General features: G+C 47.9%; 2 protein-coding genes across 5 annotated transcripts in view; both read left to right on the top strand.

Moving 5' to 3' along the window:
- The first annotated feature begins 15 nt into the window (after window positions 1-15).
- Window positions 16-7,015, top strand: CUNH1orf109 (chromosome unknown C1orf109 homolog). 3 transcript variants are annotated; one of them, XM_010625832.3, is made up of 5 exons: window positions 16-334; window positions 533-810; window positions 3,957-4,136; window positions 6,668-6,783; window positions 6,933-7,015. In XM_010625832.3, exons 2-5 carry the CDS (start codon window positions 536-538, stop codon window positions 6,968-6,970), a joined length of 609 nt encoding a protein of 202 aa, XP_010624134.1. In that variant the 5' UTR covers window positions 16-334; window positions 533-535; the 3' UTR covers window positions 6,971-7,015. The 3 variants fall into 3 exon arrangements, with proteins under 3 accessions (XP_010624134.1, XP_033623117.1, XP_033623118.1); XM_033767226.1 differs by having other exon boundaries at window positions 530-810; XM_033767227.1 differs by lacking the exon at window positions 16-334 and adding an exon at window positions 6,208-6,215 and having other exon boundaries at window positions 536-810; window positions 3,957-4,132; window positions 6,668-6,762; window positions 6,909-7,011.
- Window positions 7,016-11,381: 4,366 nt separating this feature from the next.
- Window positions 11,382-26,430, top strand: part of Rspo1 (R-spondin 1) — a 63,326-nt gene continuing 48,277 nt past the window's right edge. The window contains exon 1 of one of the 2 annotated variants that reach the window (XM_033767225.1): window positions 11,382-11,448. The gene's annotated coding sequence lies outside the window, so the exon portion shown is untranslated. Of the gene's footprint in view, window positions 11,449-13,791; window positions 13,862-26,430 lie in introns of those variants that run through there. The other variant, XM_033767224.1, reaches the window with a different exon arrangement.

Genomic DNA, 26,430 nt, shown 5'->3' with positions numbered 1-26,430 from the left:
CTGACGTTTAGCGCGGGGCGGGGGGCGTCGCTGTTTTTGAGTTTGCGCGGAGGGCGTGAGGCACAGTGGTGTTCCGGGCAGGAGTTTAAGATTTTGATTCGTTTGCCTTTACATTTTTCTGTTGGTTTAGAGCTGGTTTAGGTGGCCTCAAAGAAAGGATACGGATTACGGTTCCAAAAGCGCTGGCCTGAGGGGAGACGGGCCTCGGGCCCCGGGAATTCACAGTCTGAAGCAGGGGATGCTTTATCCCGAAGGCGCCTTCTCCGAGTCATAGCCAGGTCACCGTTCCCGGGGTGAGAAGCAGGGGTCCTTATTCAGAGAGCCGCTTCTGAAGGTAAGACCGTGCTCGCTTCGGCAGCACGTATACTAAAACTGAGGGCGAGACGGCGCCTCCAGTAGAAGTTCCTGTCCGGAGGGACCTGGAGGCCAAGCGCTAGACCTCCCACGAGGTCGGGAATGACTCCTGCCCTCGAACTCGTACCTCTCCTACTGACTCGGCACCCTGACCCTATTTTTGTTGTTGTTCTAGCAGAAGATGACTCAAGACCAGCATTTGCTTGCTGTGCAGGAAGCCCTGAAGAAGTGCTTTCCCGTGGTGGAGGAACAGCAGGGCCTGTGGCAGAGCACTCTGCAGGACTGCCAGCCCCTCCTGTCCTCCCTCAGCAACCTGGCAGAGCAGCTGCAGGCCGCAGGGAACCTGCGATTTGAGGATGTGCCTGCACTTCGGGACTTCCCAGACTTACAGGAGCGGCTGAGACGCAAGCAACTGGAGGCTGGTGACACGGTTCTGGACAAGCTGGAGGAGAAGCTGTGAGTCTCCATGGCGCTCTTTTTGGCAGAGTTATCTTAAAGCTGAGTGCTTTATAACTAGTTAGGATGGGCTAGATGGTGGTTTTCTCCTTGAATGCATGGGATTTATTTTACTTACTTATTTATTTATTTATTTATTTTTATACCAGGGATCGAACTCGGGTCCCTGCGCTTGCAATGCAGGTGCCGGAACCACTGAGCTAAATCCCGGGCCCAAGTACGTGGGATTTAGAAGTGTCTCACCTTTTCCTCTTTTCCTTCTTCTGCAGTAGGACTTTTACCAAAAAGCCATTTTCTGGTTGGTATTTTCCTTTCCAGAAGCTGGACATGGCCATGGTGGCCTTAGTAGAAGTTAAAAAAGCAGAGCAGGAAAAGAGTGGAGAAGGCTTGTTAGCTTTCCTCTATATTTTTCTTTGTTAAAGTCAATGAGGAACTATATTTTAAGCTAATGGTTACCAGAACTAAGTGTTTTACATACACTACCTCATAAAGTCTTTTTACACCTCTGCAGCTTGACTCATTTTATTCTATTTTTGCAACCCAGGACATGGGTTCAAACAAATTGTCCCTGGTCACAGAGCTAGTAACCAATAAGCTGGGATTCTAACCCAGGTGTGCCTGACACCAAAGCTAGAGCTCATAACCACCACTTTGTTCTGCTGAACACTGGTGTTTCTGCTCAGCGATAGTATGTCTTCCAAACGCTGACTTTTGTCTATTAGTAGACCTTCTATCTCAGGCGATAGATTATTGAGGACAGAGAAGAGACAAGGCATTTATGGCTTCTCTTTGACCCAGAACAAAAGGAAGTTCCAGTGCACAGTGTGTGTGTCATAGACTCATAGGAAACTCATTTTATTCTTTCATACATCTGTAATAAGAAACATTAATGAGCCGGGCGTGGTGGCACACACCTGTAATCTCAGCACCCGGGAGGCTGAGGCAGGAGGATCGCCGTGAGTTCGAGACCAGCCTGGGCTACACAGTGAGTTCCAGAGCAGTATGAACTACATAGTGAGACCCTGTCTCAAAAAACCAAAATAAATAAATAAATAAACAAACAAATAAACATTAATGAAGCACCTGTAGAATGCCAAGCAGAAGGTACTGTGAATACAAAGATGAATCAGACTTAGTTCCTGTTCTTAGTGGAGTAGAAGAGATAGTCGATTAAATTATGTTGTGGTATGTTCTGAGATAGTGATGAACGCCCCCTTGAGCTGAGAGGAAGCCTCCGAAAGGAAGTTTATCAAAAACCTGGATGAACCCGCATAAACTGGGTCAGGTAAGCTGGGTCTGGAGGAAGGTATGAATAGTGTTATGTAGATACTGCTTTAACCGCAGCAGGGACTGGTAAGAAACGAGATTGGAGAGAGAGGCCAGCTCACGAAGGGATGCATTAGCTATGTCTAGGAGCATACGGTCCATAGATTATATGTCTTGCTTCTGGATTGAGGACTTCGGTGAGAGATGGTGCAGAAATCCACAAGAACCTCTGGGTTCATCAACACGGTTGCTCTGTACTGATTGGCTTCCTTCTCAGCAGTGGCTGTTTAAGGATTGAGTAAGAGTCACTGTTACTGAGAATGGCCAGCAAGTGGAATAAATCCAAACGTCCAGCAGATGTACCGATAAAACATTGTGGTAGATCTGTACAGTGGACTGGTACTTACCCTTAAGTACTGACATGCTGCAACGTGGATGAATCCTGAAAATATGCAAAGTAAAAGAGACCAGATCCAGAAAACCCCAACGTGTTGTATAATTCCACTTCTGCGAAATACCTAGAACTAACTCTATAGAGATTTTAGAAAAAAAGTAGGGAACTGGTTGCTTGGAGCTGAGAGGAAGAGAATGAAGAAATGACTACTAATGGAAACGGCTTGTTTCGGTGGATGAAAATGTTATAGTTACAACGTTACATTATATAACTGAAATAGTCCACAAAATAGGACTCCAATATTTTGTCTTCTATTTTATTGTATTTTTTAAATGCTGGTCAGTGTGTAAAAAAAAGGACTCACAGTGTAAAAAACAATGTTTCCGAGGGTCAAGTATTGCTCTGTAACCTTTTTTTTTTTTTTGGTACTGGGGATCGAACTCGGGTCCTCGGGCGGCAGAACCACTGAGCCGAATACCCAGCCTGCGCTGTGAACTTTTATATCAGTTGATTACGTGTTTGTGTGTGGTGTTGGGTTATTTTGTCTTTTTTTTTTTTCCATTGTGATTTATGGTCAAACATTTTTGAAAGCCACTGTTCTCAACTAGTTGTTGCCTTGCCCTTTTTAGCTTTTGTCTTGATGGCTGGACACATTAGAATCATTAAGGAAGTCATATTTACCATAAAAAGCTGGGCATTATTCTAACCACTTTGAATGGATTATTGTACTTAATTTTATAATTACCCTTTGCATTCATTCATTGACTCATTTAACAAATACTTCTTGTTCCAAATGCTAGTCTGTAAACTTTAATATGTAATCTGTAAGCTTTGGATGTGCAGTGAGCAAAACACCCTTATATACCAGGGAGACTGTTTAACTTTCCTGAGGTCCACAGTAGTCTGTCTATCCTGAGATCACACTTAGCATTCAGGAATTTACCAGAGAAGGACTAGGGAACTTGTAGATGGTGTCAGTTTGTTGCTTTAGTCACCTCTTGCTCATTCCTTTGCCTTGTACGCAGCCTGGGACAATTTGCTCTCCGTGTACAGTTATGTGGCAGTCTCAGAAATACCCCTTGGTCTTTACTTTCTTTGGTGACGGGTCTTATAGCTTTGAGAGCCTCAGAACTTCTTTATCTTTTCTATCTGTAAGTCAGTTTTTGATTCTTGAGCCAGCCCTACCTGCAAGGCATTGTCAGCAATTTCCTTAGTCAGGGTCTTGATTGGGGATGGATTTTTGTGAAGGACATTTGTCAGCATCTAGAGACTTGATTGTCATGACTTGGAGAAGATAGGAGCATGGTTTTCTGCTGTCTTCTAGTAGAGAGAGAGACCAGGTATGCCACTGAATATGCTACAGTGCACAGGGCCGTCCTCTGCAGCACAGGATCATTCAGTCCAAAATGTCAGGAAGGCCAGGGTTGAGAATCCTTACCTCCTGCCTTTATTGTGGTATTGCCTGACGTCAGCCTTTTTCCCACAGAGATACCCTTCTCAGTGTGCGTGACACGGTCAGCAGCCATGTGGAGCGCGTGTTTCAGACCTATGAGCAGCATGCAGGCGCTGTTGGCATCGATGCTGTCCTTCGGCCCTCAGTTGTGAGTCCCTCCGTGGCAGATATGTTGGAATGGTTGCAAGATATCGAGAGACACTACCGAGGTTCATATCCTTTGCATCCTGTTGAGAAGAGTGTTGAGAGCTGTTCCAAGAAGTCTTTTTAATTTCAGTTGTCACAAGTTTAGAGAACTATAGCTTGGTCCGTTCTCTTCAGTTCCTAAACTTGGATTCTCCCTTCTTTCCTCTTTGGCTTTGTTTTTTCAGACAGAGTGTGAAAGAGGGAAGATAGATACAGACCTGGCCCCAGTGATAAATGCTTCTAATCCCAGCTGCATGGGCGGCTAAGGCAGGAGAATGTCAAGCTTGAAGCCTTTCTGGACAACATAGCCAGACTTTATCTCAAAATAGAGAAATGAAAATAGTAGATCATCAGATGATGGATGATAAATGCTATGGTAGAAAATCATGCAAAGAATGTGAGGTGTGAAGGTGGGTTATGAGATAGGGTGGTCTGGGCAGGCTTCATTGTGTCACAGCATGGCATGAAGGGAGCAGAAGAGGAGATGAGATTAATGAGTGCAGGGCCTGAAGGTCTCTGAAAGGATTTTCACTTTTTTGTTGTCTTGTTTTTTGTTTTTGGTTTTTTGGTTTTTTGAGACAGGGTCTCACTATGTAGTTCAGACTGCCCTGGAACTCACTGTGTAGCCCAAGTTGGTCTCGAACTCACAGCGATCGTCCTGCCTCAGCCTGCCTCAGCCTGCCTCAGCCTCCCAAGTGCTGGTATTACAGGGGTGCACCACCACGCCTGGCTGTTGTTGATGTTATTGTTGCTGTCTTGGTGGGGTCCGTGTGCTTGCAAGGCAGACAGTGGAACGACTGAGCTAAATCACCAGCTCCAGGATTTTTATTTTTGATTGAGACAAAAGCTGTTAAAAGGTTTTGAATAGAGTAGTAACATGGAAAGACTTACGTGGGTTTTTTGTTTGTTTGTTTTTTGTTTTTTTCTTTTGAAGCAAAGTCTCCCTTTGTAGTTCAGGTTGGCCCTGAACTCACTATGTAGCCTAGGCTGACCCTGAACTCACTGGATCCTCCTGCCTCACCCTCCCAAGTGCTGGGATTATAGGTGTGTGCCACCACACCTGGCAGAACACCCATTTTTTTAACAGTATCATTATGCTATGTTCTCAGAAAAGTCAGGGTGATGGCACGCAAGGGTGAAAGAAAGACCAGTTAGAGTTGCAACCTTTTTCTCTGGATTCTTGCCTGATACCCACATCTCCCCTCTGGCTTTGCCTTTTTTTTTTTTTTTTTTTTTTTTTTTTTTTTTTTGCTTATAGTCTTGCATCTCAAATTCAACCCCCTTTTCTTTTAGTTGTAGAATCAACACTGTTGTTATTCTGTGTGCAAATGTTCCCCCTACCCCTGGCCTTCTCTTTGTTGTTTTAACTGCACCAGTGGTGGTGGTGTGGCACGAGCAGTAGCAATGTGAGCACCAGTGGCAAGGGCAAGAGGAGCAATAGCTACAGCTGCCGTTGCTAGACTGTTCGTGCACACACTTAGCAAGTCCTTTGCTTCTGTTTCCCGGCTGCTGGTTTCTAGTCATGTACCACATGCCAACATGAACCACACATACCGTGAGTTCCCAAAAGATTATATCACTTGGTGATGTCATAGCTGTCTTTGTTGCGTAAGTACACTTTACAGTGTTCACACTGGGCAAAATCAGTTACGACACATTTCTCAGAACATGTTTTCATCATTAAGTAATGCATGACTATATTTTTCTCTCCGCCCTCTGTCACTTCCTTAGTTTCTTCCTTGGACTCTTAATCACATGTAGCTATTGACAGGTTTCTCTGTCTCTGGTTTTTTTCCCCCTCTAAGCTATTTCTAGGTGATGAGCAGACTCCCTGTGTCTTCCAGAAGTCTAGTTCTGTTTTAGGTTGCTTGTACAGGACTTGTCAGTGGCTTCTGTTGCTATTTGAATAAGGTTCAGAATCTCTACCTCCATGCTCAGCACTCTCCGTTCTGGATTCCTGCACCTTTTCAGCTGCCTTTGCGGTTACATGCTCTGTGCCAGCCTCACTGGAAGGCTCACTTTTCCTCAAATCTACTTCATGTTTCCTCATTCCCTTGCCTCTGCTTCTCTTTCCTACCAGCTGGAATGTTCCTGCCAGCCTCCAGAGTAGAAGTAGTCATCCTTTGAATTTCCACGTAGTTTATCTTTCACGCTACTTTGCTGCTTTTCAGTTTCTGGTTGTGTTGTCACTGAGGTGCGATCCAAGATTTCAGGGACAGTGTTTGATTCCTCTCTCCCAGTAGCATTAGGCTGTGTTAATAAAGAGTTGCTTGGGAAGTATTTGTGGATCCTGCCCATCTGGCAAAATGTAACTTTTACTTTATCTCTGTATCTCTGGCCAGGGTGCTTTATTCCTTCTGCATACTTCATTTTCTTTCTTCCTTTCTCTGTCTCTTGTCTGTCTGCCCCCCCCCTCTTTCCGTCTCCTTTTTCTCTATGTGAATTGAACCAAGGCCCTCATGCAAGGATTCTTCATGTTAGGCAAGCGTTCTAAGTCTAAGCTACACTCCTCAGCCCTTCATTTTCTTTCTGAAAATGTGTCCTTAACTCCTGGGAAGGTACCTGAAGAGAAAGCACCTCCTCTCTTCCGTCCAGTGGGGAGACTTGGCAGGCATTCAAGCATTACCCACAGCCTGGAACCGAATTTCAGAGGATGAGCAAGACCTTGTGCAGGGTACTGTATGTTTCTTTTCATTCCTGATGGCTCATCTCGTGGGAAGCTTTAGAGAGATGCCCTTGCTGTAGCTCTGTATTTTTATGATCTGATATTTCATGTTCTCTGGAGTGGTGATATGCAACAGTCTTCCCCTCTTCCTGTTCCAGATATCCTATTGAGTGTATCTTTCTTCCTGGAGCAGTAAGGAAGCCGTGTGTTTATCTGGAGACCGAGGGCCACTGTTGAAGACTGACATTGCCGCACTCTGGTATTTCTAAAGGATCATCAGCGCAGCGGTCTGGCATATTTGAAATAATCAGTGCCTAACCTAAGGACTAGGTCTTGGAGGTCTGGTGGTAGGTGTCTCTGAGGGCTCCTCCATGCCAGGGCTTGGCCTAGGGTACGCAGGCCCCTGCTTACCCTTTCCTGAGGCTCAGGGAGGTGGATGGAAGCAGAGACAGAAAAGGCAGTGCTGGCTCACAGTGTCTCTCTTTATCTCAAGAGCTGAAGTGATAGGGAAGGAAAGGATAGAAGATGAAGGGCCGCAGCTGCTCCTGGCATCACTTGAATCACCACCTCTGTTTGACACAGGCCCTGCTTTTGTGTTCAGGTCCACACCAGACTCCTCGATGGAGGAGAAAGTGGTTTCGATGATTTCAATAAATAAGGGGGAGGGTGGGCATACGGTGCAGGGCTGGCGCTTGTGTTTGGTGTGGCCCTGGATTCAGTCCCCAGCGCCAGACAAAGTAAGAACAAGAGGAAGGAAGCCAGGTGTGGCGGTTTACACCCCTTATTCCAGCACTTGGGGGCGGCAGCCGAAGGATTGCGAGCGTGAGGCCAGCCCAGGCCTCAATAGCTAGTTGAAAGCCAGCCTGGACTACAGAGTGAGGCTTTGTCTCAAAAAAATAAATGAATGAAGAAAGGGAGATAATGATGGAAAACATTCCAAAATTCAGACTGTTTGATACATCACCCTAGCTTCCTCATCTAGCCGCTTTCCATTTCCACAGCCTGCCACCAGGGGGAGATGGTGCAGCATGAATCAGTTGAACGCTTGTCCCTGAGCGCTTTCCCTTGTTGCTGCTGACCATCTGTGAGGGAGTAGTGAGTTTCACAAAATGACCGGATTTGGCGACAGCTGCCGTCACACTGGCCTGTTCTTGTGAGTTTGCGGTAACTCCACAGCCTGGAGACGCATGGTCAGGCTGCCTTGCTGAGGCTCTGGGTTTAGGTTTCGCCTCTGCTGTGGCCGTGTGCCTGCAGAGCTTCCCACTTCCCAGCCACTGGCAGAGCCTCCCTCACTGATGGAAAAAGTGCTGATAAAGAGTGCAGACACTTTTCAAAGTGGAAGCGGCTTTTTTCCTACACTTTTTTTGTAGTAATTATAGGAAAGATTTAAAATAGAAAAGTATAATGCAAACTCCCATCAGAAAACTTTAATGTGTCCTTTCATTGTCCATTCACAGTTTTAGCTAAAAACAAACGACATCAGGCCAGGGATTTAGCTCAGTGGTAGGGAACCAGCCTCACGTGCGCAAGGTCTGAGTTCAATCCTCAGTACCAAAAAAACCCCCCAAAAAACAAATGATACGAAATACACACCATTAAATTGTCTTTAAAAACTTTAAACATAGCCGAGCATCATGGCACATGCCTGTAATCCCAGCACTCGGGAGGCTGAGGCAGGAGGATCACTGTGAGTTTGAGACCAGCCTGGGCTATACAGTGAGTTCCAGTTCAACTACATAGTGAGACCCTGTCTCAAAAAACAAAACAAAACAAAACAAAAAAAAGCCAAATAAATAAATAATTTAAATATAGCATATTCATCTTCCTATCTGTTTTTATACCTCAACACAATTGTATACCATTATCTTTATTATATAATATGTATTTGTCTTTGACTGTATCTTTCAGTCTATCTTACATTTTATGTGGTTTTCCAAATCTTCATGTTTTTCTGTCTACAAAGATCACACACAGTGAAAAAACGAAATGCATAGAAATGTACAATTGTCCACTTAATAGATAACAATTATTAATAACATGGGTATATTCTTCCAAGAATTTTATTAAAAATCTATCATGTGCATAAATGTTATAAATAGAACTTAACTTAGAAGGGATTTGAGTATTGAGTGTGATGGGCTCTGGAGACAGAGATAAAAGAAAGCCTTGAGAAAGCTTCCAGTTCAATCAGGGAAAGATATAAAACAGTGCTTCTTAAACTTTTAATATACATGTGAATCACTGGTATCTTGCTAGAATTTAGAGTCTCATTCTGTTGGTCTGGGAGGGGGCCAAGATTCTGCATTTCTAGAGGCCCTAGGAAATGTTGATGCTGATAGTCCAAGGATGAGCTGTTTGAGTTGTAGAGATATACATTGTAATACAGTAATGAAAGCGTTACAGTTCTATAAAGGGTTGTGGGGGAATAGAGGTGATAGCTAACTGCTGGGGGTTCATTTCCTGGGGACAAGAACATCTGAGTTAGCCTTCAGTGGAATTTTACTTGGGGCTAGGAGAGGATTCAGAGTATCCCCGCCGCCCTCCAGCGTGGGGCTTAGCTGTACAGGGGTAGGCTTTGATTAAGAAGGGACACTGACACTCGTTGAAAGTCTGCTCTATGCAAGTACTTGTTGCCTTTACCCTCTAGAAAGGACAGCTTTTAATTGCGCAGTACAGCAGGTAGAGTTCCTAGAAGGATGGAGGAAATGGGCCTGGAGGGGCGTGCTGGAGTCACGCTGTGAAGAACCCTGAAGCTGGTTCAAGATTCTGGTTTTTATCTCAAAGCGTAAATAAGGTTCAAATGGTATAATTGGGAGTGTGAAATAGGAAGAAAATGGCTAAAGGGGAAGTGGGAAGGGGAGGGGAAAGGAAAGGAAATAAGAGAAAAAATGTGAAAAAATGAAAAAGGGGAGACAAAGTCATTGTAAATAGGGAAGGGTGAGGGGAGGGCAGGAGTGTGGGGAAGAAACAAGAACCAAGATCTGTCGTGTGAAGGTACAAGATCCCAATGACGGACGTAGCTGTATTGTTTGCTTTAAATGTACCAATAAACTTAATGGGAAAAACGATTCTGGTTTTTGTTCTAGAGACAGTTGCTTGTGTACATGTACATGTGTGTACGGTTGTTTGCCCCGTAACATTTTAGTGAGTGAAGGACTGCATATCTGAGGGTGGCCTCGTGAGAGCATATGCCCTAGTGATACCCTGGCATCTTAGTTTAACTCGTGTTCACACAACAAAATCAGCTAATGACACATTTCTCGGACTATATATCTATTAACCACTTACCACTGCATTTACTGAAATACGGCATGACTAAAAATTACACATTTTCATTAATTTTATAAGAATATAGCAGGAAATATAAAAACAGTTTCATTTATTCACTACAAGAATACCCTGGTAATTGAGAGGGTGAAATAGGAAGAAAATGGCTAAAGGGGAAATGGGAAGTGGAGGGGAGAGAAAATAAAAAATGAAAAAATGGAAACAAAGTCCTTGTAAATAGGGAAGGGTGAAGGGAGGGGCAGGGGTATGGGCGAAAAACAAGAACCAAGATATATCACAGAAAGGTGCAAGATCCCAGTGATAAATGTAACTGTATTGTTCGCTTTAAATGTACCAGTAAACTTAATGGAAAAAAAAAAAAAACTGGTTGAAATGACACCTGCCCGAGTGACGCTTTGGATAGTCCGCTTTGGATAGTCCGTAAACAAACGTGCTGCTTAAGTAATGCTCAGATCAACTATTTTTTTAAAGACAGGGTCTCACTGTGTATGTAGTTCAGGCTGGACTTGAACTCACTGTATAGCCCAGGCTGGCCTCAAACGCATAGGTGATCCTCCTGGTGGGCCTCCCACCCGCTGGGATTGTGAATGTGTGCTGCCACACCCAGCCTCCGGGTGGTTAAGTGAGGCACAACTGTGTGTGTGTGACCACGTGTGTACAATAGTTTTTAAACTTCCTTTACTGAATGATGACTAGAAACATGTTTATAGTGCCTGGTAATAGTTGACTGATTTTCATTTCTTGACTCTTAGCTTTTTTTCTGTTATTAAATGGCATCCTTTTAATTATTCTTTTAAAATTTTAAATTAGGGCTGTGGATTTAGCCCAGTGGCTCCAGCACCTGCTGCGCAAGCGTAAGGTCCTGAGTTCAATCCCCGGTACCAATAAATAAATAAATAAAATTTAAAAGTGTTCTTTTAAATTTTTATTTTTTGAATAAAACGTAAGCATTATATAAAAAATCGTGAGGTACAAAAGCATACTGAGTGAAAAATTCTCCTCTAGGTACGCAGGTCCTTTCCCTGGAGGCAGCCAGTGCTGAACGTTTCCAGTGTGTGCTGTGCTGGTAGGTACCCTCCTGGATAGCCCCATGAGCCACCTGTACCATCCATGCCCTGAGGTCCTCCCACCTTTCCGGGTGGGCCAGCTTGCAGATTTGCATCTAATGATACAAGACTGCAGAGTGGTGGGATGTTGCTTCTGAAAATAAATGATGAAAACAAGTCTGTGGCTTCCATTTAGGTACTGTCTTTCACCCTTGAATCTTAGTCCCTTTTGGAAGTCGGCTGGGATGCTGTGCACAGCCACGTGGGGAGGCACGTCAGGCTGGATGCTGCGACAAGCTGAATCAGGAATTTGGAAGCAGGTCCTCCCTCCCGCAAGCAGGTGAGTTTTATAGGATAGGTACAGCCCCAGCTGATAGCTTGACTGACCTTGCTAGAACTGAGCCAAAGACAGTCAGCTCAGCTGTGCCCTGAGAACACTGAGATGATAAACGTTTAATCGCTAAGTTTTGAGGGTTATTTTTCCACAGCAACAGCAAACAAATGTGTTACTGTGTTTTCTCCTTTTTTATACCAATAGCATCATGCTGTCTGCCTGGATTTAGAAGCATTTTTTTTTTTTTTTTTTAAACCAGGGATGGAACTCAGGACCTTGTGCTTGGAAAGCAGGTGGTGGCATCACTGAGCTAAATCCTTGGCCCGTCTACCCAATTTTATGCTTGGGGCCTTTTGTTTGGGATTTTTAAGACAAGGTCTTGCTACCTGTTCTAGCCCTTACTGATGAACATTGTTTCCCAAGTCTTAATATCTTTGGTTTGAGCATCTCCCTGTACTGTTCGTTATCCTTTCCCACCCCCAGAATTTTCCATTTAGCTAATCCTGCTACCCTCAACACAAAAGCAACAAACAAATACTGTTAGTATTTTTACTGGAATCATAATAAGTTTACAAACTAATTGAGGGAGGATCGGATCACATCATGGGAGTGCTTCTCATTTAGGTACACTGCTGGTGTATGAGAGTTCTGTTTCTCTCATTTGGGTCAGCACTCCCTTCCTGTCACTGCAAGGCATAGTCTGTTGGGAAGAAATAAAGAATTTGATTCCATTTACTTGCTTCATCCACATTTGGAAATGGGCCTGAAGACTTTTGTCTCAGACGGTAAAGGTTATCTGAAACCAGTGAGTGGCCTGGACTCTAAGGATGGAGCCCTGCCTACCCAAGGAGAGTCCAGGCTCTGTGGTGACTGTATTATATCTGAGTGTCATCAGGTTGAGTGAAGCCAGGTACCAGTCCATTGTGCCCAGCACTGGCTTTGCAGGAACTGATTTGGGAAGGGGAGGGGGCATGTGCTGATCCTCAACATGACATCTCACTTAGACCTGGGCGAGTCTCAGCTCTGCCTCTACCTGTGTGACCTTGGGCACATGATTTCCCCTCTCTAGGTCTGTTTCCTCATCTGAATAACGGAAAGAACGCTATGTCCTTGTTGCCATAGAATGGGCAGATGTAGTCCAGGCTCCTGTGTACAATGAGGAAAGAATTGCCAAGTGTACACCCAGTAGCAAGAGGCAAGCAAGCACATTTACTGAAGATCGAGGGAAGTTGTGCTCGGACAAGTCCGTGCCAACAAAAGATAAGGCACAGACAGGAAAAAGGTGCTGGGGTAACAGAAAAGCAAAAGCACTACACATCAAAGCACAGAGCAGCAACAGCAGCATGCCTGAGTAAATAAAGCTTTCATAATCTGAAGCTTGAATTGACCATATCTAGGTGTGACAGATGGGAATCATTGACAGGGCACAGAGTAATCGTAAGGGCACTCAACGTACTTGCTTGTCCAGAGTCCACTCTGCTCTTAATGAATATGTGATATGTAGTACAGATTTATGAACTTTTAGCCAAGGGGGTTGGGGTGAATCTTAGGGCTCCCTGACAGCCTCTTAAATTGTACCCTTTGTGCCAGGGCCTGGGAAGAGAAAGCCAGTCTTCAGGGAATGACAGGATGACCTGTCCCTCCACCCATCGTTCCTGGAAAGTTGCTTACAGAGTGCAAAGGAAAGTCATTTTTTTCTGGGACTGGTACCTGGTCAAGCATATTAGAGCCTCAGCCCCAGAGCTCCTGGTGTGTATATGAGGAAAGGGACTATTGCCTGCATTTTTAACCCTTCATTGGATTGCAGAGTCACACTTTAAGAAATGGCCTTAAACTGAGGGTGGTGCTGCATAACTCTAATCTCAGCACTTGGGAGGCCGAGGCAGGAGGATCACCATTTTGAAGCCAGCCTGTGCTACATAGCTAGTCCCGGTATCAAAAAAATAAACAAGGGCCGGGATTTAGCTCAGTGGTTCTACTGCCTACATCGCAAGCGCAAGGTCCTGAGTTCGATTCCCAGTACCAAATAAATAAATAAACAAGAAAGAAAAGAGGAAGGGAGGGAGGAAGGAAGAGAGGAAAGGACAGAGGAAGAGAGAAGAGGAAGGAAGGAAGAAGAAACAGCTTTAATCCCAAGATAAGGTGGCGTCCTGAGGGGTGTGGCTGGTGGAGTAGTCACAGAGATTGCCCTTCTCTGGGGCAGAAACTGGCCTCCGCCTCCCAGCTGGACCTCTTTTCCCTTTGCTGCCCCCTAGCACCTGGCCAGCCCTCAGGGCTGACAGCACCTCAGCACCACTCCCATCCCCGCCACACGTGCTTCAGGAGTGGGGAAGTAATAACTGATGGCAGCCGCAGCCGCAGTCGCATTGTGAGGCCTCCTTGGGTCCCCGGCACAGAACTGACCACTGGCCATGAAAAGGTAAATGAGACTTGCTTGGTTTAGGAGACTGGGCAGATAAGCCATGTGAGAAGTGCTGTCATAAGGACGCACAGAGAGCGTAGAGGAAGGAGCGAGTGAGTGCTTCTTTCAGTGAGAGGTGAGAGTGGAGGATGTGAGACCCAAGTGAGAATCTTCCCGTCGGTCTCTAGAAGTGTCCGGGATGAGGGCAGCTTGGCCCATCTGCCGTCCTGGGAGTAGGGAGCAACTGTGTGCTCCGGCTCTTCTCCCAGTTCTGATGCGCAGAGTAGCTCTTCATTTACAGAGAGAGCCCAGACCAATAAATCCACTACTCAATTGCAATCCCCACAGCGAATTTATAGGCAGCAGCTGACTTTTATCAGCTAGTTTGTTCTTTCATATAAGCAGAGTTTTATGAGGGTCTCCTGAGCTGGCTCGTAACGTGATGAAATGTCTGCAAAACTCAGCCATAAATCCCCGGCACCTGCCAAGCAGAGGATGCTGTTTTCCAGGCACGTTTTGTCCAGCTGGCGGCTCTGTCCCCTTGCCCAGTTTGCATTTTTGCACTTGTCTCTTTAAACTTGGATTTGTTTTTCAGATCTGTGCAGCCTCTTTAAAGGCAACTTTAAAAACGAAAGGTAGGGAAAAGGAACTAGAAAGTTACGTCTGTGCTAAAAATGACTCCTGGCTTATGTTGCTCTGAAAGCTGGTTTTGATCCCACTGGTGAAAGAGACGTCAGGCTTCCCAGCCACATGAACCCCAGGGCAGGGGCCAGGAAGACAGTGCCAGGCAAGCCCACTATTGTTACTTTGATTCTTTTCTGGGCCATCACCCTTTGTACTGACTCAGAGCCCCTACCCTTGCTTGTCAGTCTGTAAATTAAAAGAACAGCTCCAGAGGCCTCTCGCCCAGATGGTCTCCAAGTGTAACATCTTTTCCCAGCATTTGGAGCTCTCCCAACCTAGAGATACAACCCTGTGTCCTCCCTCCTCCTAATCAGGCAAGGCTGGGCCTCGGGCACAATGCTGGTCAGCCAGGGTAGGCCTAGCACCTGTGAAAGCTGGTCCCGGGTTCCCAGTGCCTCTGCAGAGCATGCTTTAGGCCCAGTCATGTTGGAGTGTGGCTCCCGTCTCTGCCTGTTTATGCACATGAGTCCTTGTCATTTTGGTCGGGAGAATACTAGGCCAGAAGGCTTCTGTAGCTGACCTCTACATGGTCGCAACTCTTGCTTGCATTCAAGGCTGGCTTCATGGCATTATGGCATGTAGCTCATACTTACAAGGGATCTGGAGCTTGGTTTTGAATTCTCTGCTGTTGCCCTCTTGAGATTCTTACATTTTTGGACAAGGGATCAGATTTTCATTCTGCACTAGGCCACATAAATCATGTCACCATCCTCTTCTACTTCTCTCTGATCTTACTGCGTGTAGCTAGCTTCCCCAAAGCTGTGGGCAGAGCCTCTCTCTTCCAAGTTCAAGTCTGAGCCTATACAGAGTGAGTTACTAGCCTGTTGATAAGGAGTCTGGCTTTTCCCTACTCTCAGAGGCTCCCTGTTGCTCAGTGTCCTGGTCACAGCCAATCCTTATTCTGTGACAGCATCTCACAGGCCCTGAAGAGGTGCCTGCCAGACCCAATCCCTTCAGCCATCATCACCTGCTCCCGACCCCTGCTTATCACTTTCCGGAAAAGACTTCTAGTCAGTATACTCTGCTTGGAGGAAGCTCCCTGCTCCTATGGAGGGGCTGAGTCTCTGCTAGAGCCTTCACGTGTGCCTCGAAAGCGAGACATGGTCCTCTGCTATGGAAAAGGAGACCTGCCTTCTTATTTTCCCAAGCCCAACCCAGACACCATCAATTCTATGCTAGTTTTTTAGTGGTATTGGACATTGAACCCCTGGGCCTTCACACTGAGCTACATCCCCAGTCCCTTTTTTAGTTTTTCTTTTTGAGACAGGATCTTACTAAGTTGCTAAGTTGCCCATGCTGGGCTCAGAATTTGTGGTCTTCTTGTCTCACACGCCTGAGTGCTGGGATACAAGCATGTGCCACCGCACTGGGCCCATGGTGTTTCTTATTCCCCTAGTCAAAATAACTCTTTCTCAACCCATTGCTTGTACTTCTGTATCACTTCATTTTTCCTTGCACATCTTTTCATTCTATCAGCTCAGGGAGGTGCTCAACCCATCTGGAAACTAAACTCAGTAGTAGAAATGGTGCAGAGGACTTTGCAACCACTGGGTGTGGGGAAGGTGGTAGACTCTGCTCTCCTTAGTGAGGCTCGATGGCTTGGTGCGCTTTGGCAAAGCTGTCTGGCTGCCAGGCTATGGCCTCCAGTAAAGCAGCAATGCCCTGGAAAGATCATGAGCTTTGGCATAATTCTGACTCTTATCACCTTGACTAGGTCTGTGAGCCTTGGGCTTTACCTTTCCTACCTCTGAAATGAGGATTATAATACCTGACTCATTTGGCTACAGAGCACCGAGCAAGTTCTTAATTAATTGTTGGCTTTATCCTTCGGAGGAAGATGTGGGGCTGAGGCTCATTTCCTGCTGTGTCGGTATCTGCTGGGCAGAGGAGGGACCAGATGGTCCCTAGCTATCTGTGCCTAAGAGCTGGTCTGGCTGTGAAACAGAAATAAAACAGAGAACAGGAGAAGATTCCCCATCTCAATGGCAAGACCCAGAAGCCAGGCATCCGCCCCTTCCCAACCCTGCACAGGCAGCAGACCCAGATCCACCCAGCGTTGCCACACCAGCGGAAGTGGTGGTTGTTGTCCCAGCCAAAGCATGGGACTGTGGCGACAGCCCTGACTGGGTCACCACACAACACACCACATCAAAGACCAGCTCCACCCTCCCAGCAGCATCCACTCCCACCGAGGGCTTCCCTGCTTTCCTCCTTCCCAGCGTAGTCAGGGCATAACCTCCCTTGAGGGGTAGGCTGCACCCCTCTGTGGCTGCTGTGTGGTAGAGAAAGTCTTGGGCAGGGAGTTGGGACATCTGGGTTCCTGACCCAGCTCTGCCACTCAGCCCTGTGGGGGCTGCACGTGTGACTTCGGCCTCTCCAGACCCAAGGTCTTTATTAAAACAAACACAAGGGGGGCTTGTAGCCAAAAGTTTCGACTTCACAAGATGCAAAGATGAAATGGGCTAACACACATGAGATAACTTTAAATTGTGTGATACAAATGTAAGTGATTTTCTTCTGAGAAGTGGCAGAATGTAGTGAAGGATTGGGAGCCAATGAGAATATTATAATTGCCACTTGTGAAACAGTTTCTCTGCTTCAGGATTCTGTCTAGTGCTTTTGTATCCATCAGCACCCTACAAGAGGTACTAGTTCTCTCTCATTTATAGATAAGGATGCTGACTGGGGAGGATCAAGTGACTTCTCCAAGTTCATGTAGCCAATCTTGGAGTAATGACTCCTGGGAAATCACCTCATCTCTCTGTGCCTCAGTTTCCTTCCCTGTGCAGTGAAGCCAGTTGCCTTGTCTGAGAATGACTGGCATGAAATAAGCCCATGTATGGAAAGTCTCTGGCACAGTGATGGGAACCAATAGCCTCTGTTAGATGCCCTCACCTCAAAAACTGCTTTGGGTGGGACAGTGGCTGCCTCCACCCTTTCAAGGGAGCAGCAGTTCCCAGAACTGGCCTGAGGTTCCCTGAAACAGGCAGAGTTCTGGTGACAGCTCATTGTGGGAAGCATCGCCCAGGTAGGAGCATGGGTGTGTCATTCTGGCTCAACTTGAGAGGGGAGGCTGATAGTGTCCCGGGCTGACTGGGGACCGGGCTCTTCTCTCTCTGTCCACTGATACCGTCATTCCTGAAGAGCTATTAAAGCACCAGAACTGGACGTGTATGGGGCAATGTCCCCAGAGTGGCAGGACCTGCAGACATGTTCATGACAGTAACCTGCACGACCTGGGCAGGCTGCTGGTCCTTTCTTTGACTTGAGGCCCAGGACCAAGGAGGGTAGTTTCCACACTCAGCCTAACATCTTCCTCCATCCAGCTGCCCTCCGGCCTAGCTGCCTGATCCAGCGGAGAGGGGCAAGACAGAGTCTTTATTTCTATCTAGTGAAATGCGGACTCAGTGAGGATTTAAGAATCCACAACAATATTTTTATTCCTGGCTGCCCATTGAACTCATTGAGAGAGCTTTAAAAAACACTGGCACCTGGGTGAACAGGTTAACCCCAACATTCTGGTGCAGTTGGCAGGGATGCAGAAATGTAAAGATCACCCCCCAAGGGATTTTAATATGTGTTATGGCTAAAAACAACTAATGCAGGGCTGGGGATTTAGCTCATTGGTTCCACCACCTGCTTTGTAAGCTCAACGTCAAGGTCCCCAGGTTTGATCCCCGGTACAAAAATAAATAAATAAATAACGAATGCAATTCATCGTTTAGATAAAATGTTATTGTCTACTGTGTCAGGTGCTATACAGGCCTCTGAGTTGAACAAGGGCGGAGTGAGAAATCGGTGAGAAAGTAGATCAATTCGAGATAAGTGCTACAAAGAACGAGGAAGTAACGGACTGGCATGATATGGGGCGGGGACCGGGCTGGGAAGTCTTCCTGAGGAGTTGACCTTTGCACCAAGACCTAGGTGGAGTGAACAAGAGGAGTTGCAGTGGGTTGAGGGGTGGAAGGAGATGATGTGGAAGTGACGATTGTAGTGTAAAGAAGGTGACAGCATGGAGCAGATACAGTGCAGAGCCCAGGTGAAGAAGCTGGCTCAGGACCAGGGCAGGGAATGCCAGGCACAGGCGTTTGGGGAGTGGTAGGTAGGAAGCAAGGTCATTTGCTGAGTGAGACTGGGCGGCACCCGTGCTTGAAGAATGACAGGAAGATGAGCTGAGCTCAGTGGCAATCCTGAGTTTGGATTTTTTTTTTTTTTTTGAGACAGGATTTCACTATGCACTTCAGGCTGGGATTGAACTCACCATCATAGCCCAGGCTGGTCTCAAACTCACAGCAATCCTCCTGCCTCAGCCTCCTGAGTGCAGGGATTGCAGGAGTGTCCCATCACACCCAGCCAGGCTTGGATTTTCTGTGACCTCCCCATTGTGGACCTGATAGGCTCAGAAAACACAACTGCACCAACTTTAAAGTAATTTCCCTCAGAGAACTTTTTACCATCCCAAGTGTTTGCAGTTATATTCTCCATATTGGGAGGAAGTGAGTAAGAGTGGGTGGGAGTTGACATCCTGACTTGAAGGCAGAAAGATACTGAGGGGAGAAAAGCTCTTAGGAGACTTCTAAGAGTGTCTGGAACCATGTATGTGTCTATATCTGTATCTGGACAGCCAGGCTGGGGCAGATCTTGCCCACACAGGCTTCCTCTCTCCCACCATCCCACCATTATCTTTGATTCCTCCTGCTTTTTTGCCACCTCATCCTCCAACCCCATCACTCTCCCCAAGAAAGCGGTACTGTCCAAAGCTCTCCCGAATGTATCTGGTCCTTCCTGTCTCACTGCCTGGCCGACTGCTGGCCTCCACCCCAGTCTGTCCTTCCAGTCTGCCTTCAGACAAGAGGATCTCTCTATCTCCAAGTCTGGTCATGTAGTCCTCTTACCTTGCAGTCTTTCAAAGTTTCCAGAGTCTGTGGGATGCCCTCGGCAGAGCTTACCATCTCCTCTTTGTCTCCCAGCATTCCTCAGGACCCCCCCCCATACCTTTGTTACCAGGAGATCCTTACTCACCTGTGCAGGTTCTCTTCACCTGGAATGAACAGATCAATTGACTGATCGATTGATCAATGTTCTTACAGATCCTTAGTCTTTGATTTGGGAACCATTAATGTAGCTGTCTTCTTTTTAAAAATGTGTTGTCCCACTAGGCATGATGGTACATACCTATAATCTCAGTGGCTTGGGAGGCTGAAGCAGGATGATTTCAAATTCAAGCTCAGCCTGGGCAATTTAGTGAGACCTTGTCTCAAAATTAAAAAATAAAAAGGATTTCAGGATATAGCTGAGTGTGAAAGCCTTGGGTTCAATCCCCAGTACTTTAAAAAAAAAATTCCAAAAATATGCATAAGAAATCAAAGACCTAGGGAGGAGGCTTAGTGCATAGAACCATGCCAGCTTTCTGGGCACCCTTGCAGAAGCCCTTTTTGAGGCCCTTAGCCAGGATCCCTGCAGCATCTCACACTATATTTGAGCCTCCAAACAAACCAAGCTTAAGAAGCCCTGATGGAGGCCCAAGAGAGGTAGCAATCATTCAGGCCGGGCTGGCACAAATCTGCACTGCCCAGGGGGCAAAGAGCTGCATGGAATGAAAACCCTGTTCCAAGAGGCCCTGGCTCCCCAAGGCTTTGTGACTGCGTAGAGAATCACAATGGTTGTGTGTAGTCACATCTGCAGGTAATTTCTTTATCCATCTGCACTAGAATGGATCTCATTCAATTCGTTGGAAAGACACCCTGTCCCAGTGCCCCTCAGGCAGGAGGGGCCGTTGTGTCCCCTGGAGAGCACGTTGCTCAGGCCCTGCACTGGAACCTTCTGTCTCCTAGTGTGCTCTGATGGCACTAGGAGTAGCCAAGGGGTCCATGGGCCTGCTTGCTCTGGAAGCCTGGCTTCCGTCCACCCGGGTTCATACGCAAGGAGCTCTGAGGCCGTGCTGCCTGACATTTGCAATCGTTTAGTGGGAATAAGTTCCATCTTTGAGCTCTGCTCAGCCTTTCATAACAACAGCCAAACTGTCCGCTCTAGACAGGACATAAATCCTGCTGGCAGGCACTGGGCCATCTCTCCTTCTAGAGCTGCTTCCTCCCTGGAGTGGGCCAAGGTACAGCTGTTTGCACCTCAGTTCAGGGAAGGTCCTAGGAGAGTGATGAGAGAGAGCGCATGGTATCAGGAGCCACATCTCAGAAGAGCTGTTTCTAGACCCACCTTTGAGTTTTTGTCACTTGTGAAAGGGGATGATTGAATACCTGCTTCTCCTCGTAATGATTCTAAGAATTAAAGACCCACCCCTTAGATCTAACGGCAGTGCTTCTTTCCATCACCCACGAGCTAGCTGAGTGACCTTGGGTGAGGTACCTAACTTCTCTGTGTGTTGAGTTCAGGGCAGTAGCCATCCATGTGGCAGCTGGGAGGATTAAGTGAAGTAACACGTGGGATGAAGAGCACTTAGGACATGTTAGCCGTGGCTGTCGAGGACACTGCTTTGGGGCAAGGCCTGCTAAGTGCATTGCTTGGGGTGGTTTGGAGGGGTGGTTGTCCTCTCCTGGTTGGGTTCTAAGCTGAGGCAGATTGCAGTTTTAGTGGAGAAAGAGGGCTGGTGGGGGATCAAATACTGTATCTCATTTATTTAATAAATGTTTACTGAGGTCCTGCTGTGTGTCCAGCATCAGACTATAAATGTAGAGCTAAGAGGGGTGACTACTCATGTTCCCGGTCATGTATATGACCTGCTGATATTCTTCTCTTCACTGGCCTTTCCTTTATTTGAAATACACTAACTAAGGGGGAAAACTCATTAATGCCAGCCCAGCTGAGCTTCTGGATGTGCTTAATAGGGTACAGGTCCTAGGTGATCTCTTCCTAGGCCAGTGGTGGTGAAGCTTTTAGAGCTGTCAGTGGTAACAAAACAGCCGGCGGTGGTGCAGTGCCATGGGTTCACGACCACCTGAAGCTGTCAGTCTCCGGGCACATGTGTCTTCTTCCTCCAGGAAGTCTTCTTCAGCTCCCCTCCAGACCAGTCAGGTGCTTTGACCTCAGTCTTGGTCTCTCACTATATTCAAATTTCCTGGGGTTTTTTTCATAACCAAAGTTGGACATGCACTGGACACCTTGCTTCCTACCCTCCTCCAGAGCCGCATGGATTCCCAGCACAGAGCAGAGGGTTGATAAGTATTTCTTAAAGGAGTGAAGCATAAACTTTGGGGCTTGACCAGGCTTATGACTCTAAGAGGTGACCTAACTCTACCTTAGACGGCTCCTCTGGCCTCCCTCAGAATCCAGCTCCCCTAGATGGTCTTCAGAGTCAACTGTTTCTCCCTCTTTCCCAGTTTCAGTTCCAGCATCTAAGATGCTGGTGAGAAAGTTCTTCCAAATGTCTGCTTCAGTCTTCAGGAATAGCTTATACCTGTTGTCCCGAAGCATCATGGGAGCAGACAGGTGACCCCGCCCCCCATAGTGCCTCCCCTTGCTTCTCAACAGACAGCTTCAGGAGGAAAGAGGTTCATATTATTCCTGGCGCTAAGGCCAAGTCCATGCCCAGGAGGCTGGAGTCTCCTTACTGAGCAGGGTGCGATGGGCCTGCCCTTCCTGTCCCCACTAGTAGGGACCAGTGGACAACCTCTTTCCGGATGAAGGCAATGCTCTTGGACCTCCCATTCCTGGTCCACTAGGGAGCCTCCATTGAGCTTTGAGGGTAAGAAGTGCCCAGAAGTCATGCAGCCCAGCAGCATCCAGGCCATGGACACTAGGGAGATACTTAGAGGCACAGGGGAGGCTGAGCAGGGGGAGTCCAGCCCTGCTCTCCAACCAGCGTGGCTCCATTTTTATTTCTTACATATTGACTCTTCAACTCAGATTTCTCTCCAAAACACTTCACACTTCCCCCAGTGTGGCAGTGCTGACTGGCACTGGAGAATGTTGAAGGCTTGGGTCAGACGGGTCCCACCCTGCCAAGGCCCATTCACTGCAGCTACATTCTCAGAACATAAGCTTGATACTTTAATTCTGTTTCCAACCTGCTGCACCTCACTTGCTCCTCAGGCTGTTGGGGACACTGCCAGAAGGCAGACACATGTGATCGACTCCAAGGGGCTGGCGCCTTGGGCAGGGAGAGCAGGAAGCACCGCAGGTAGGAGCCTCCTCCCTGAAAGTGTCCTGAGTCCCTGGGCCCAGCCTTGCTCTCTCCTGAGGGGCCAGACACGGAGGTCCTGCTGTAGCCTCTGCTCCGGCAACCCCTCCTTCCAATGTGTCTGCTTAATCCCTGTTAACAGCAGGCTGACCTTCCACTGCCTGCCTGATGCTGGGCCTGCCCCAGATCCTTAGAGGCCTCCTTCAAAAAATAAATAAATACTTTCTCCATTATCCCATTAGCAGCTTCACAGGTTTTTCTGCTATTAGTTCCCAGCTCCAGTGAAAGTGGAAACACGTGCCTGGATGGGCCTCCGCTTGCCCACCAGCTACCCCAGGGCTGGGCTGACTCAAGGTGAGAGCTGTGCCCATCCACCTGCAGCTGCTCACTGAGGAGACAGCTAAGAACCAGTTTAGCTCCCCCTGCGCTGTTGCAGCATATACCAGGGGTTTACGCATTAGACAAGGAGCTGGGAGATGTGGCTTCCTTCTTATGCTGTTCATGACTGCCCCTGTGTCTTCAGGCAAAGCTCTTAACCTCTCTGGGCCTCAGGTTCTTTGATGATTTTTTAAAAATGAAGCTATTGTAATTGCTTCTTGAAGGATTAGAGGATTGAAATAATCTGAGAGGACAAAGAAGGATCATCCGTGGCACCAAGTTTCTCGCCAACGGAGGTGGGGTATTTGGGGGATGCTTTACTTTCCTGACCTTTGCATTTCCTCTGTCCTATAGATCTAGAACAGGAAATAGCCAGGCTTTCTCTCACCATGCCCTTCTGCAGCTCAAGAGAGGGGCCTAAGAAAGGCAGACTCACTCCTCGTGGCCATTACTTTCTGCAAAGATCCCTGGATACCAGCTCATGGCTGCTTGAGGTGGTGCAGCTGCCCAGCTGGCCTTGTGTATACCCCTAGCCCAGGGCCCAGCGCAGGACCTGGCACCAAGCAAAATCGGGCTGGGAGCCAGGAATGCCTTTGTCTCCCCATTCCATCTCTCCGTCCTTTCTTTCTTCCTCTGCCCATGGCCCCAGGCAAGCAAGGCCCAGGGAAAGGCCAGTTCAGCCCTTTGACCCCGGTGTGTAGAAGTGTAGGCCATTTCTGGCTGCCCACTTGGCATCGAGGACTTGGTGGGCAGCTGCCCAATCTTTCGGCCGTGCCTGTGAGGTCAAGAATCACAGGCCTCCCATTTTGCACAAAGTAGGATGCAGTTTTAGCCCAGGCCATTGCTGAAACCTCTGAGCCCTCCCCAGAACTCCAGCCTGGCTTCACATCTTCTCTTGCCTGCAAGGGTCTTCCTAGGAGACAGGCATGAGTCCCATTGTCTCTGGGTGAGCCCTGGGGTCAGCTGTGCACCATTCAATGCCTGTCACATGGTGGCCCTCTTATGGATTGGCTGTGCGGCTTTGGACGAGTGATCTAACTTCTCTGTACCTCTACTTTCTCATCTTTACAGAGCAGCGCGCGCTGGCACATTGTGCTGAACGTGTAGTGGGATGGTACCTTCACGTGGCACCTGGCACTTTCTAAGCTCTCCAAACAATGAGCTGTGATTATCACCCTCTCTCAGTCCCCAGAACTCAGCACCAGGCCTGGGAGAGTGGCATGTGGTAAATGGGCCAGTGCCTGCATGCTCAGCCCCAGGCCCAGCCCTCTGCCCTTCCTGCCAGTCCTGAATAGGTGGGAGACGCTCTCAGCTCTGCCAGAGCGCGGTTTCTCAACATGGGAAAGCTATCCAGACACCCGGGAGCCGAGGATGACCGAGCCTGGACAGCCTCAGGCCTACGGGTTCCCTGCACCAAAAGGCATCTGGAGCTCATTCCTCAGTTGGGGGCAGGCCTTGCTCACTCACCTGCACCATAGCCTTGGCCTCCACTCCATCTGTCACCTCGCTGCTGTGCTGTAGGTCCAGCTTAGCTGTCGCGCAGCAGCTGGGCTTCTTCTCCTTGTCCTCTGAGAAGCCCCACTTCGTACCTGTCAACCAACAGCTCTCATCCCCTGGGTTTCCCCAAAAGTCACACGAGGAGGTTGGACCAGAGCTTCTTCCGCTCTGACCTGGTAAGGCCCCCTGGGAAAGCCCCTCTTAGAGGCTGAGGTGAGGCTGGGATCTGGCTGAGGGAGGCTATAGTGTGCTGTCCTACTGGAGCCATTGCTGGCCTTCACGGAGGCAGAGGCGGAGAGCTAGTGATGGAACCTCCCTGGGTCCTGGCTCCGTGCCAGAGACCAGCTGAGCCCTTTGGCATCAGGTGCCTGGCAGGCTGGGAGAGGTGGCCAGGCCCAGCCCCCCTCCATTGATGGCCTCCTGCGGGGCTGGCCTGGACACCGCCAAGGCAGAGGCTGCGCTGCCTGACCTGTGAGTGCACAGGCTGCAATTCTGTGATTGATTTTCCCCATGGAGCAGCTCTCCTGGGAAAGCCCGCAGGTCTGGGTGGAGGGGAGGGAGTCTGTAGGGCCCATATTCAGGGTCGGATTAGCTGGGGGAACTGCTCCCACCAGCAGGGAGGGGAGAGATAAAGCCTGTGAGCTGGGGAAGGGGGGCCCAGCACCGAGACGTTCCCTCCCCTGACCCCAGGCCCGTGCAGAGCTGAGTCTGCAGTGGGGGAGGGGGCTGCCCCCTTTCCCAGGATGCTGGCGGGCAGTGGAGCCCAGCACTTTCTCAGGCCCTTTATTAAATTTCTCAGGAGCTAGAGAGGAGGTTATCCCTCCCCCTTGTCCCCGGGCTCCCCTCCTTTTGTCTCCCTCCCCAGGAGGGTTGGGAAGGAGCTTTTCTCATTATTGTGGTTATTAAAAATAAATGAGCCAGAGACAGAGACAGAGAGAGAGAGAGAGAGAGAGAGAGAGGTTCAGAGACAGAGGCAAGCAAAGAGACACAGACAGACAGACAGAAGAAGGAGCTGGGAAGACAGACAGGAGGTAGAGGTGGAGACATGCAGAAGCTGAGACACAGAGGAGACAGGGAAGCTGGGTGAGGAATGAGGCTTGGCAGTTACAGCTGCCTTCCGGTTCCTGTCTGGTGGTAGCGTGGTGTGGCCTTGGGTGACCCACTTCATCTTTGTGAACCTTGGTTTCCGGCAATGTGGAAATACGAATCCTTACTTTGTAGTGTCCCTGTGGAGCAGAGAAACAACGTCCGTACAGTGCTGAGTGCAAATTTGAAACTTCACAGAGGCTAAAACACGACATAATTTATGTCACTTATGTGTCTCTCCAGAGAGAGCCAGACAGGCCCATGGGCAGAAAGAGCTTCTGTGTTGTTCTCCCTGGTGACACCCCACACCCTGGAGAAGGCCTGTTTCGGGGGCGCGGCCGCCTTTTCTTTGCTCATCACCTTACTTCAGTGAACCAGTTTTTGGCTACTGAGTAGGAAACTGGACTGACGGAAAGACCGCTTAACTTTTCTTTTTCTTTAATCTCCCAAGTTAAATAATTTTTTTTGTTTGTTTGTTTTGTTTTTGCTACCGGGGATTGAACTCTGTTCCTTGTGCTTGCAAGGCAGGCGGCAGAACCACTGAGCCAAATCCCCAGCCCCCAAGTTAAAGAATTTGAACATGAGCTTTGAAGATAAACAAAGCTGGTCCTGAAATTTACTATGAATTTTTCAAGGGCAAAAAAGGGCTAATAACCTCTATCTATCTCTTTAGGAGTTTTTCCTAAATAGCTTTCTTAAGGTGTAAAATTCACCTGTAACATCCACCCACTCTGAATGTACAGTTCAGTGATGTTTACTAAATGTCCAGATTGTGCAACTATCATCATGGTCCAATTTTAGATCAACT

The sequence above is a fragment of the Fukomys damarensis genome, unplaced genomic scaffold (assembly GCF_012274545.1).
Source record: "Fukomys damarensis isolate Sample0158 unplaced genomic scaffold, DMR_v1.0_HiC HiC_scaffold_23, whole genome shotgun sequence".
Taxonomy (NCBI): Eukaryota; Metazoa; Chordata; class Mammalia; order Rodentia; family Bathyergidae; genus Fukomys; species Fukomys damarensis.
This window is presented reverse-complemented; position numbering and strand designations above follow the sequence as displayed.